Source organism: Gobio gobio, assembly GCF_949357685.1.
Source record: "Gobio gobio genome assembly, chromosome: 21".
Lineage (NCBI taxonomy): Eukaryota > Metazoa > Chordata > Actinopteri > Cypriniformes > Gobionidae > Gobio > Gobio gobio.
In genome coordinates this window covers 13,055,274-13,069,257 of record NC_137117.1, presented here as the reverse complement: position 1 = coordinate 13,069,257, position 13,984 = coordinate 13,055,274, and the positions used below count along the sequence as shown (strand labels likewise).

Here is a 13,984-nt window from a genome sequence, read left to right as displayed (position 1 = left end):
ACTTATGCTCCTCGCGACAGCCCCTCCTTGGCCGATTCCTCTGAGGAAGGACCTTCTGACTCAGAGACGGGGCACCCTTTGGCACCCGCGTTCAGACCTGTGGAAGCTTCATGTCTGGCCCCTGGACGGGACGCGGAGGTTCTAGGTGACTTACCCCAAGAGGTAGTTAACACCGTCACTTCGGCACGAGCACCGTCTACAAGACAGGCTTACGCCTTGAAGTGGAACCTGTTCGTCGAGTGGTGTTCTTCTCGCCGAGAAGACCCCCAAAGATGTTTGATTGCATCTGTGCTTTCCTTCCTGAAACAGGGGTTGGAGCGTAGGCTGTCGCCCTCCACCCTCAAGGTTTATGTTGCTACAATATCCGCCTATCACGACCATGTAGAAGGTAAGACGGTTGGGAAGCACGACCTGGTCGTCAGGTTCCTTAGGGGGGCGAGACGGTTAAATCCTCCTCGCCCTCCCTCCATACGCTCTTGGGATCTTGCTCTGGTGCTCAGAGCACTTCAGAATGCCCCATCTGAGCCTATGCAGTCAGCAGAGCTAAATATTCTGTCTATGAAAACTTTGCTGTTGGCTGCATTGGCCTCCATCAAGAGGGTAGGGGACCTGCAGGCATTTTCGGACGACGAATCGTGCCTAGAGTTCGGGCCGGGTGATACCCACGTGGTGTTGAGACCCCGGCCTGGCTATGTGCCCAAGGTTCCTACCACTCCCTTCAGGGACCAGGTGGTGAACCTGCAAGCGCTGCCCCCGGAGGAGGCAGACCCAGCCCTAGCTTTGCTCTGTCCCGTCCGCGCTCTGCGGGTTTACGTGGATAGAACTCAAAGCTTCAGAACCTCAGATCAGCTCTTTGTCCGTCACGGAGGCCAGCAGAAGGGAAAGGCTGTCTCCAAGCAGAGGATGGCCCACTGGATAGTGGATGCCATCACCTTGGCTTACCAAGCACAAGGTGTGCCCTGTCCGCTCAGGGTGCGAGCACACTCTACTAGAAGTGTTGCATCCTCCTGGGCGCTGGCACGTGGCGCCTCGCTGTCAGACATCTGTAGAGCTGCGGGCTGGGCGACACCCAACACGTTCGCTAGATTCTATAGCCTACGTGTGGAGCCGGTCTCCTCCTGTGTTCTCACCTCAAACGGGTAGAAGCACTGAGAGGCCTGTTTCTTGTCAGCTTGCTGCGCTACAGCGCTTATATTCTCCAGAAGCAAACTCTGTGAGTCCTCCACCGCGAGCGAGATTCCTATTCGTCGGTACTCCGACGTGGCGTCTCCGTTCCCTCCTTCAGGGAACGAGGGTTACATACGTAACCGAGACGTTCTTCAGAATCCTAATCCAGAATCCTATGGGTGATGTCACGGACAATACATCCATATTTTTTTACAGTCTATGGTTTAAACACACTACTAACTAACTCAACCAGGCACCGCCGATATTTTGCACATGCCTTTGGCATTAATTATTTAAAGGAGGAATATTGTGGCGTGTTCGTTCCCGGAAGAAAACTGACATAGAGAACACTTTGGAGTGACTTGACCTTTTTCATGCTCAAACATCAACATTACACACTGAAGAGAGTTGAAAATGTAAAAAAGCATTTCTTTAAATATTACATATCACATCCTTTTGAAGGCGTATGTTCAGTGTCTGTTTTTGACTCGCACAGGGATCCAGACTGGATGATCAGAGGTGTGCTCCTCCTCCTCCCCCCACCAGAGGCCCCACAGTCCCAGACGACGACTTCTTCAGCCTCATCCTTCGCTCCCAGGCCAAACGGATAGATGAGCAGCGAGTCATATTACCATCAGACACAAGACCCCTTCAGACCAATCCTGACTGACCTGCTCTTTCTGAAGCCAGTGTACTGTTTCGGGACCTTGCGTCCTCGCTGAAGTCGTGCTCATGAGTTGATGCCTTGTTGAAAATCAGACCCTACAAGATAATTTCCCTTCTCGCTTAACATGAAGATTTTTGCATGAGGAGATGCTCAAAGTTCTTTTAATCTCTACAACCGTGATCCCAACTGGAGTCAGATGTGTTTGTGCAGAATAGATGCTTATTCAGAATCGGACCAAGACCGCCGTCTCTTTCTCAGGGATTCAGTACAATGCACTGAATGCGTTTCATTCGCCTGGATAACTGGATGGACTTAATCAGCCGTTACTGGATGGTAGATTCAGATGTCAGACCATTTTATATATATATATATATATACATGTAGTATCAGTTCTGTTTTCTTAATTATTTGACTTGAAATGTGTTTTATATTATCTTTTATTACAATGTTTTTGAGGTTTTAGAAACCAGTGATGACAAGCAGTCTGCAAAAGTCTGGATTTATGTGAATATAAAATTACTTGTTCTGGAAAGGATATAAGTCAAGAATGTATTATTTTGAATGACGAGGAATAAAGCCTCATTTTAATAGATACATGACAAACGGACACAGTTTAGTATGCTGGGAATATTTTATTTGAGTCTGAAGCTACAAAGGACAGAGTAACCAACACCATTAAACAATTATGATTATATGATTAAACTTGATTATAAGTGATGATTCAGTATAACATTTGTAAACTAGGTAAAGCCCATAAATGCCACCAAAATTACTACTTAAAAAGAGAAGATGAGAAGACCGTACCATCCTAGATCGCGATTAAATGCAACATGAGAGGTTTAATGCTTACAGATAGTAGGTAAAGTGAAACTAACAGATGCAATTGAATTCCATTTAATGTGAGAGTTTTCTATTCAGTGGAGCCTTGACGTTTGTTCTCTGTTGGTTATTGGATTGGTTTAACAGTGCTGTTTGACCACAATGTTGCTGAATCCATGCACCTGAGTGAGCTGAGGACAGTCGAATGAGGCCAGAAGTTTATGTGAGCCGTGACACTTGGGAACAAATTTCTCAGTCAGGCACACGGAGGCATGTCCTGCAATGTCACTGTGGAAGAAAAAAGAAAGAAAATGTAGTATTTTATTGCAATCATTTTTGTTAGATTAAATATTCACAAACTGTATTGCGACACATAATATAATATTACTATATTTAAAAAAAAAAAAGATAAACTGTAGAAAAAAATACTATTATGTAATATAACTGTCATTTATATATTTATACAATTTTGTTTTAAAAATAATTTCATTTTTTAGATTAAATAATTATCTATATAGCAACACCTTATTATTTAATATATTTTTTAATAATTATTTTTGCTGGATTAAATATTCACAAACTGTAGCGATGCAATTTTATATTACTATGATTTATATATTAATATTTAATTATTTTCTAAATATTTTTTTTAGATTAAGTAAGATCTTTAGCAACACAATATTATTTAATATAACTTTAATTTATAAGTGAATTATTTTAGATTAAATATTCACAAACTGTATTGCGACACAAATATAATATATTACTATTATTTATATTTTTATATTTTAATCGTTTACTTACTATCATTTATATTTATATTATTTTTTTATTTTAAATAATTAACTATATAGCAACACATTATTGTTTAATATATTTTTTTATATATTTTAATTCTTTTTAATAATTATTTTTTTTACATTAAATATTCACAAACTAGCGACAATTTTATATGACTATAATTTATATTAAATTATATTCTAAAAAAATACTTTTTAGATTTAATAGTAACAAGCTACAGGAACACACTATTATTACTATAATTTATATATTTTAATTATTTTAAATCATATTTTTTTAAATTAAGATTTTTAGCAACACAATATTATTTAATATAACTATAATAGTCTTTTTTTTCTCAATTAAATGATCACAAACTGTTAAGCAACACAGAATGAGTGTTGAGCATTGCGTTCATCAATCAACTTTATATAATTCAGTGAAAATTAAAAATATTCTCGTGTCTTACCCGTAGTTAACAACTCTGGGATGCTTCAGTCCAAGTCCCGTAAAGCGGAATACTGTGTTCTTCAGGACACAAGGCAGTGGATTCTGGAAGGTGATTTTCACTGGCACTTCTTGACCCAGGACAGCATCACAAACAGGCTGAGAAGAAGCACATACAAGACACAATTCAGCACTAAAATATTTCAACTGATCAACAGAATAAGTGAAGTACTTTAACTCACAGCGATAACCAGATCTGGAGTGCGCAGTCTGAAGCTGTACTGGGTGGCCAGAATCTGCTTAGTCTGAGCGACGTGTCCAAAGAGGTTGAGCATCAGTGGGGCGTGATCCACCAGGTGCTCCTTATACTCGTCATAACTCAGGGTCCATTCCATAGGTTTGCCTATAAATATTCATGCTTTCATTACAAGTGTCTATTTTAAATGACTAACAGATTAACTTTACACACTAGTAACTGTGTGGTCTCATGCATTGCAACTCAAACTTGATCATTTCTCACATTCAGAGGGCTTGAGCTCAATGCATGTCTGGTCTCTCTTCAGGAAGGTCTTCCTGACTCCAGTGTAGTACGTGGCTGCTGCATGGCTGTGGAGGGTGACGCTACGAGGTGAGCTGCATTTGTTTTTTAGATTGATGCAAAGCACGGCATCTTTTCCCACACACGGTCCATCACCCTTCAGGCTGACTTCACAGACCACATCCTCAGCGCAGGGCAGTGGGTATGTGCATCTCCTGGAGCCATGACGAAGGGCTGTTTCCAAAGCAGTGCACTTCTCAGACGAACCTGATTAATGGAAGCAGGAGGAGATGGTGAGACCATGAATCTTAACCAGATGTTTTAAGAGACATGCATGTGGTTTTTACCCAGTGGGTGTTTGTAGAGGTTTGTGATATCCACACGTTGATCTGAGCCGACGGCCTTGGTGCTGATGCAGTGACCTACTACATCCTTCTCAACGTGGACAACACCAAATGTCCCATCACATTTCCTCTGCCAGTAAACTTTATCATTGTTCACCTAGAGACAGCAGGAATCATTAGTCATTGTAAATTAGTAATTGACAGAATGCGAAATTGAAGGAATTAACGCACTTCTGCAAAAATGAAGGGCACGTCATGCTTCAGGAAGGTCTGCCCACTGCGGATGGCAGCAACAGAGGTGGGGCCGCAGCGGAAGAAGCCCTGGCTGGTCAGCTGAGGAGTGGAATCAAGCACCTGCCAACCTCCAAAACCAGATGGCAAGTCTGAACGAGACATCCAGGCCTCATTCCACACGTGGTAGTTCCTACACAAAGAGAAGAAGACATTCACTTCATGCACATTCAGAGGAACTGAATCCCAAATGTTCATGATACTTACCAGATTGAATCACGGTTCATGTGATCAATCAGCTGAAACTTCTCATCCAAATAGACGTCACTTGTCAAACAAACATCAGTGTCATGAGCAGAACAGAAGTTTGAGACTGGACGAACAGGAATGCCCAAACACCTCAACACTACGAGAAAGAATCCCAAGAAGAATAAGTGCCTCGCATCTACAATCACTTTCTCAAACTTGTCCATTCTGCCTGAACTCTTACGTGTGTTGGTGACTCCAGCAAAGGCCAAGCTCTGTCCATATTTGACAGGTATTCCTCCACATTTGTGGAACTGCTTCAGGATGGCGCTGCTGCCGCACCAGGATGTAGGAGAAGTGCCATCTCCATAGCAGTTTGACCAGTTACCCATCAACACACCACAGTCTTTGTTGGCAATAACCTGTTAAAGAGAGACGATTGAAAATGTTGTTTTTATGCCTCAAGCTTCATTCAACACCAAATTCAGGATGTTGTTAAGAAGAAAATGAAGACTCACCATGTCAGACAACACTCTGGAAATGTTAATGGGGCTTTTCCATCCTGAGCAAGGGGTGCAACTCTTCTCCAGCACATATAAGCATGCAGCCAAAACTCCCTCCTCAAACTAAGAATCAGACGGTAGAGTGAGCACATTTGATATTATGATCAACAGAAACAAAAAAAACAACTCACAAACTACACTTAATCACACATAATTTAAAAACTGTTTCATTGTATAATTACTTTGATTTAAATCCCATTACAAACCTAACAGATAGAAATTAAAAGCTCAACCGCTCTAACAGATTCAGGGAAGAATTCGCTGAAATGATTCAAACCAATTAGCCCGAAGTCTTTTGATCGGTTCTTTTAAAGAATTGAAAGAGTCATAGGTTCGTGAATCGTACTATGTAGGTTTCAAGTCTTTTTTTTAAGTCTTTATGAGAGCGATCTCATTTTATAATAGATGTGTAGTAAACCTTGTGAAATATTTTACGCTAATGTTTAATAATCATTTTAGAGAACTGCTTTGTAACTTTTAAAGGCTAAACCAAAACGCTGAAAGTAATTTGCAGGACGGATTTACAAACAGTTGGGGTTTCCCAACATCCCCATTGAAATCAAGCGGTCTCTGAAATGTGGTAAATACTAGTAATATGTGAATGAAAGTTTGGCTCTTACTTGACCAAAGTTCCATGTCCTGCAGCCGATCTGCTGTTTAGTTCCATAGTAGATTCTGCCCATGTCATTCAGCACATACTCAGCTCTCTCCGCCTCTTCATGCAGGTACACACAGTCGTCTGAGAACAGAGAAAATTGGATTTGAAGCTTCATAAAGCTTAATCAAGCTTTCTCTCCACATTCAATTTAATCTTCATATAATTAGGTTTCGTATGTTATTTTACGACTCAAACCCGTACCTTTACACCAGGGGTTGAACAGCATGTAGATGTCATTTTCAGGAACACATGGTGAAGTGAATCTTCCTCCTGCACAGTGAGTCACGACACTGAGTTGGTATCGTCCAACACAAGCAGTCGGAAGAGAGTGCACACACAGTTTGACTCTGTTTTGGCCCTTTTCGACAATCTTTGCCCCCCAGCAGTCTTTCTTGAATTCTTCCACAATTGGAATGATCACAAAAGTGCCGTCCCGGATGGATGAGATATGACCTGTAAAGCACACAGAAGAACAAGAGATTCCAGTGAGGGTAGAAGTGGAAGTTCCTCCTCTATACTGTATCTGCGTGTGCTCTTGCTCGCGCGGGCCATACAGTAACTAACCTAGTTTCAGCTCCAGGTGAAGTTTGTCACAGCTGGGATTGAAAGGACGGCACAGATCAACCCACATATGGAAATACTGTCCTCTGCGGACGATGAGGTGATCATCTGGGAAACAGTGTGTGTGATGCTCCTGACGATTCTGTCCGGTCCTGCACTTGAGAAGATCGACTTTACTCACCCGGAGGAGAGCTTCTGAGAAAACAAAACCGCAGAAGACAAGCCATTAAATATCAAACAGATCCTTCATTTAGTTATTACAATAACAATTTTCACTTTTTCATCATGCATTGCAGGACAAAGATCTACAACTCTTACCCTCACTTCCACAGACTCGCTTGACTGTGCAATCATCCAAACACTCCTTGATGACAACTTCTTTAGTCTCATAATCATGGCATGGGGAGACATAGTTGCAAGGATTAGTGTATGGAGTAGCACAAGGGTTAACGCAAGGGTTGACACAAGGGTTGACACATGGGTTAACACAAGGGTTGACATATGGGTAATGATAAGGGACAGAGTAAGGGTTGGCACAAGGGTTTACATAAGTTTTAGCGCAAGGGTTGGCACAAGGGTTAACGCAACTATAAGGATAAGCTGGTGTGTAGCATGTTGATTTCCTGCAGTCGTCCGCTTGCAGTTTAACAACTGGGAAACGACCCACGGTGCAGAGGTTTTTGTATGGGTTGTACACAAAAGGCATGCTGGGCAAAAAGGACAAAAAAAGAGATGCATGTCATTAGATGGTTAATAAGTCATAAATAAGGTCTCTTGGATGTTTCTAGATCTATTCATTTGGATGTTTTCAAAATTATCAGAGCAATATTTTTAACTTCCTTATGTAATCATACCAGAAAAAGAAAGACTTCAGAAATAATAATCTGCTAAAGAACCCTTGATAAAAAACATCCTATGAAATCTAGATCATTCTAGTTTTCTAATAGCAATATCTGTGCACAATAAGACCAGATCATAACTTTCAAACAATGTCAAAGTCGATTACTTACATGTTTTAGTCCTAGTCCTTGTTTAAGAGAAACTACACCGAGAACTTGATTTACTGAAGCAGGTGAACAGTGAGTTTAACCAGCTCGTTGATCGCACTGATGTCCGTCGCCACTGAACACGGGATTTTTATACTTCATCTCGATCTCCACCCCATCCACACCTCATAGAAGAAGAATGTCAATTGTCCTCTTAGAAAGGGATCAAAAGATCTTGAGTCACGCATGTTCATTTTAATGGTCTGTTTTAGAGAATTAATGGGACAAATTAACATCTTAGTTTAATTGTTCTGAACTTTTAAACTAGGCAGTGTCCTTTTACTGTAATTTTCATGACGGAGCAGGTTTGTTCATTTAAGACGCTGACATTGGTCATAGAACTGGCCATAGTTTTGGTGATAGGAGTTTGGTGATAGTGCCATCTACTGGTTAAAAGATGTACATTTTGGTTAAATATGTTCAACCTTTAACCATTAACACATTTTAAACATTTAAAATGACTGTGAAACTTTAATATGCTTGGCAGCAACAATATTAGTAAATTGGGAAGGTGACATCAGGGTGTATAAGCAATAGATCCTCTTAGCACAACTGATCTGCAAAGAATGAGAATCATATCCTTGTTTTTGCTCGTGTAGATGGAAGATCCAGAGGAACCCGCAGACACAGCATGGAGAACATGGAGCTCATGAAACTGACCTCTGACAAAAATACGGTGAGACATTAAACACATTCAAAACATCATATATGCAAAACTAAAGACTAGGGATCAGGGTAGATGGAAGTGGTCAGAAGTGGTCAAAAGCTCAACTTTTACACCTGTGTTTAGCTTCGTCCACTTGGGATCCGACTGGCCAAAACGCATCTTAATACCAGGTGTAAACAGGGCCTTAGGACTTGCATGCATCGCATATACGTTTTGTCACTAACATTTCACAGTGTTAATATTTTGCATATCAACAAAAGTGTGTCTATAAAGTCTTTATGCTTCATCTACCCAGGAGCAGGCCTGTGAGGAGACCACAACCCCTCAGCAAACTAAATCACCAACGTCCAAAACATCCATAGCCAAGACATCTTCCAAACTTTTCTTCATCAATCGCTTCAGGAGCAAAAAGCACAGGTTGAATGGTTCAAACTCCTGTCCACCTGCTGAGAACCACAGCAGCAACAGCCCAACTTCATCCCCTCTAGACACACAGGTACCTTAAAGACCCCTTTAAAGTCGGCATGAAGATGTCTTTTGTGTCACGTGGATGGCCGGGTGCGTGTGCACCAGGATGCACTATGGGAAGAAGACAAGCCGGCGGAGGCAGTGTGATGCTTTGGGCAATGTTTTGCTGGGAAACCTTGGGTCCTGCCATCCATGTGGATGTAACTTTGACACGTACCACCTACCTAAGCATTGTTGCAGACCATGTACACCCTTTCATGGAAACGGTATTCCCTGGTGGCTGTGGCTCTTTCAGCAGATAATGTGCCTGCCACAAAGCAAAAATGGTTCAGGAATGGTTTGAGGAGCACAACAACGAGTTTGAGGTGTTGACTTGGCCTCCAAATTCCCCAGATCTCAATCCAATCGAGCATCTGTGGGATGTGCTGAACAAACAAGTCCGATCTATGGAGGCCCCACCTTGCAACTTACAGGACTTAAAGGATCTGCTGCTAACATCTTGGTGTCAGATATCACATTACACCTTCAGGGGTCTAGTGGAGTCCATGCCTCGATGGGTCAGGGTTGTTTTGGCAGCAAAAGCGGGACCAACACAATATTAGAAAAGTTATGCCTGATCGGTGTATATATCTGAGTGAAATAGATTGGATGGTTTGCTATTGGTGGATCTCATGTGAGTGACAGGTTGCCCTGCCATCTTGCCAGTAAACACGTCATCAGAGAAGAAAAGAGATGTCGCTGCAAGAGGGAGGGGAAATTATTTTGATTGGCACATGAAGGGCACATGAATTTAAAATGAATAATGCATGAATAAATCTAAATCTAAATGTATAATACATACTGCAATATTCCATTAAAAATACACATATTAGTCAGTTATTGAGGTCATGGTGACTTTAATTAGCAATGTCTCAAAAAACATATTGGTAACCGCCTGGAGAGAGAGGCTGGAATACTGTATTATCCAATCAATTTTATAATTTAAATTTAAAAAAGGTGCAGGCAAATTAATAATCTTTTCTAAAAGTGCTTTTTGGGTTTTGCGGTTTTTAAATGATGTACTATTTATTGTTTTAATTATAAAACAATGCTTTTTTGACCTTCTAAGCCGCTCCCAAGGCAGCCGCATGGATGATCAAAGGTGCTCATTAGAGGACGGCATAAGCCGTGTTCCCGCCCCTTCCTTTCCCCGTGAAACCCCGTCCGTAGCCTTGAGGAAACGTGAGTCGACCCTTCCTCCCTGACTACTGATCTGTGCTCATACTTGTTCTATATGAATGTGCAATAAAATCCCTGAAGATGCATTCACACTGAAAGCAATTTAAAGCAGCAAAGCCTAAAGAAAATCATTGTTATTTTACTTTACGCAAAAATGTATGCACTATCAATAGAGTTTCAGTGTGAACAAAAATACAGTAAAAACTATTTATTTTCTACTATTTCAATTTTTTTCTATTTCCTATTTTCATATATTTTAAAATGTTATTCCTGTGATCAAAGCTGAATTTTCAGCATCATTCCTCACATAATCCTTCAGAAATCATTCTAATAAGATGATTTGATGCTCAAGAAATATTTTTATGGAAACTGTGATGCATTTTTTTCAGGATGTATTGATTTGAAGCATTTATTTGAAATAGAAATGTGCTGTAACCAGTGCTGGGGGTAACGCATTACAAGTAACTTGAGTTACGTAATCGGATTACTTTTTCAAATTGACCGCTCTCCTGTCCCCATGTTGAGAAAAATCGGGAGTAAGTGCATAGTCGTTGTGTGTGAACATGAGTGTTATTGTAGTTCTAGACTAAATGTGAGCATTTATTCATCTCACTTGCACAATAAAGATTCAGTACTCCTCAAACTGAATAAAATCAGTCAAATGCAAAATCAGAGTACGATGCAAACCTCCAATAATTAAATGTTAAATAAAATAAATATTTTTTAATGCATTTAATCTACCTTTATTGACTAATATCTTGATGATTCAGTTAAACCATGAGCAAAAATGACTAGATTTGTAGTTTTTATTGGTATTCTTCCATTATCCAGAATGGCAGCACAGCAGAGCTGAGTCCTCTACTGTTCATGTGTGAATTTGCATTTTTACCTCAGCTTAATGCTGTGTTCACACCAAACGCGAATAGAGCGTCAAAATCGCGTCTACCGCGTCTAGCTGGACGCTTGAACATTTTGAATCCATTCGCGTTCGTTCACAGCGAACTGGACGCGCTTATAAATCGAGTGTTTGAAGCGAAATAGACGCGCGTTCAAGGCGCTCCAGGAGAAATATGTCATAAAACACCACAATATTGTTGTTTGGGTAAGAATTACACAGACACAGAGAGTTGCATCGACTTATCGTCTCTTCTTTTACTTAACGCCCCCTTCCAGACCCAAGTGAACGAACCCATCCATTCGTCAGGCATAACAGAATGCTTCAGCACAATCAAACTTTATGCATCACTGAAAACAAACTCAATGCATTCTCTAACAACACTGAAGAGAACACAACATTCCTCCCCCCCCCCTCCTACGGGGTTTCAAACAAGAAATGTTGACACAAAGTCCTGTAAGTGCCCCGGCCGAGAACGAGTGCGAACAGGCCGCGGGGAAACATGTGGATGAGGCTGAGCAGCCTGTGATGGGCAGGCACAAATCTCAGCTGGCTGGTTGATAGGCATGTCTGGAGCCTGTGCAGGAGCTATCTGAGGTGTCTGCTGAAACCCTGGGGTGTCCTGCCAAGCTGGGGGTGTGGCTTGAGATGCGATACCCGTTGTATGTGCCGGGCGCGGCACTTTGCGGAGGCGGCTTGCATGCCACCGCGTGCCATCACTGAGCAGGAAGGTGACTGGGCCCAGCTGATGGGTAACTTGGAGAGGGGAAGACCTATATGATGCGAGTTTGTTGTCTCTGTGGGGCCTGCAGACCCTGACCCAATCTGCGGCCTGTATGTCAGGGACCTTAGCACGTGCTGAGAGATCAAATTTCTGCTTCATCCGCCTCTGCTGGCGAGCAACAGCAGCCTTAACTCTCGGTAGTGGTTCCTGAGGTAGTGAGGGGCTGAGCCTGTCGAGGGGAAGGTGGAGCTCACGGCCAAGCATGAGGGAAGCTGGAGAGACCCCCGTCGTAGAGTGTTGGGTGGCCCTGTAGTGCAGCAGTGTGTGACGGATGGCCTGTGAGAAGGTCCAACCCTGGAACAAGTGCGCTCTGAGACTGTTTTTCAGTGACTGGTGGAAGCGTTCGATGCCACCATTAGCTTGGGGGTGATAGTATGCCGTGCGTATGTGACGAATACCCTTGTTTTTGAGATATGTGGTAAACTCAGCCGAGATTAGCTGCGGGCCATTGTCAGTAGTGATGGTATTTGGAAGGCCCCAGCGGGAAAACAGAGAGTCCAGAAAGTTAATTATGACCTGAGAGGTTACAGAGCTGGTGGCAATGAGCTCGGGCCATTTCGAGTGCAGGTCATAGACAACCACTAGGAAGCGTTGGTGATGAGGAACTCCCTGTATCTCACCACATATGTCCAGCTGCAGGTGGTCCCAGGGCTGCGATGGCCAAGCAAGAGGTTGTAAGGGTGGGGGGGCCTGGTGACCGGTCTTACCGCTCAAGAGACAGGCGGCACAGTCTTTCACCAGGGCCTCGATGTCTTTATCTATCCCTGGCCACCAAACCCGGTCTCTGCAGCGCTGCTTCAACTTCACAATACCCAGGTGGCCCTCATGAGCCATTGGCAAGACGCTTGCACGCAGGGTACTGGGGATGACTGTGCAGAGGCCGCGTGCCACACAGGTGTCGTTCCAGCAGGACAGCTCTTGCTTTATTCTGGAAAATGCTGCCAGCTCCTCTGGTACCTCCTGAGGCCACCCGTTCAGGATATATACACGGAGCTGGGAAAGGGCCAGGTCCTGTTCAGATGCCTCCTTCAGTTCTTGCAATGATATGACGGCCTGGAGGGGTGTGTGTAACATTTGGACAATGTCCCTGTCGGCGTGTGTGTGTGTGTGGCCAGGTGGGGTGGAGCTGAGCGGGACAGTAGATCAGCCACAACATTGTCCCTGCCAGGGGTGAACTTCAAGTCAAAGTTATACTGGCGGAGGCGGTCAGACCAGCGGTGTAGCCTCAGTGGTCTGTGGCCTGTCCCAGATGTGGAAAGCAGTGCAGTCAGGGCCTGGTGATCTGTCCTTAGGGTGAAGGCACGGCCATAGAGATATAAATGCAACCTCTCGCAGGCCCAGATGCAAGCTAATGCTTCACGTTCCCCCACCGAATACCGTTGCTCCGTGTGGTTGAGGGCCCGTGACGCAAAGGCAATGGGCTTCTCTACGCCCCGCTGGATCTGTGACAGCACTGCTCCTATGGCTGTGGCCGACGCGTCGCAGGTCACTAAGGTGGGGCCAGAGATATCGAAGTGAGCCAACACTGGAGCTGTGGTGAGCTGCACTTTGAGCATACGCATCGCATCAGAGCATGCCTGTGACAACACCCATGGCTCATCCTTACGCAGCAGACGCCGTAGTGGGGCAGTGGTAGCAGAATAATGTGGGAGGAACTTCAGATAGTAGCCGGTCATGCCCAAGAAGGAGGCGACCTGCGCAGCTGAGCTGGGTTCGGGAATTGCCAGTATGGCGTCTACATTTGACTGAAGTGGTGTGACGCCATCCGCCGACAGCCGGAAACCCACATACTCAATGGTCGGTGCAGAGAAAACACATTTTTCAGCATTGACTGTTAGTTTATGTTCAGCTAGGGCTGCAAAGACTCTGCTGAGGCGTTCGTCGT

General features: G+C 43.3%; 2 protein-coding genes across 5 annotated transcripts in view; one reads left to right on the top strand and one right to left on the bottom strand.

Annotated features, from left to right (window-relative positions):
* Nucleotides 1–2,550, top strand: part of gpsm2l (G protein signaling modulator 2, like) — a 47,388-nt gene extending 44,838 nt beyond the window's left edge. For 2 of the 4 annotated variants that reach the window (XM_079803716.1, XM_079803715.1), the window contains exon 14: nucleotides 1,664–2,550. Coding sequence is in view for 2 of the 4 variants with exons in the window: in XM_079803714.1 (XP_079659840.1) it covers nucleotides 1,664–1,837 (174 nt within the window). In the remaining 2 variants the exon portion in view is untranslated. The remainder of the gene's footprint in view (nucleotides 1–1,663) is intronic. The other 2 variants (XM_079803714.1, XM_079803717.1) reach the window with 1 other exon arrangement.
* Nucleotides 2,551–2,793: 243 nt separating this feature from the next.
* Nucleotides 2,794–7,727, bottom strand: LOC307117225 (protein-glutamine gamma-glutamyltransferase K-like; the record flags this gene model as incomplete). The annotated part of the gene is made up of 13 exons (XM_079802017.1): nucleotides 2,794–2,941; nucleotides 3,903–4,039; nucleotides 4,123–4,283; nucleotides 4,401–4,685; nucleotides 4,766–4,919; nucleotides 4,994–5,186; nucleotides 5,261–5,399; nucleotides 5,484–5,661; nucleotides 5,758–5,865; nucleotides 6,423–6,541; nucleotides 6,662–6,913; nucleotides 7,025–7,216; nucleotides 7,340–7,727. The coding sequence occupies 13 exons, from the start codon at nucleotides 7,725–7,727 to the stop codon at nucleotides 2,794–2,796; spliced, it is 2,454 nt and encodes an 817-aa protein (XP_079658143.1).
* Between the last annotated feature and the right edge of the window lie 6,257 nt (nucleotides 7,728–13,984).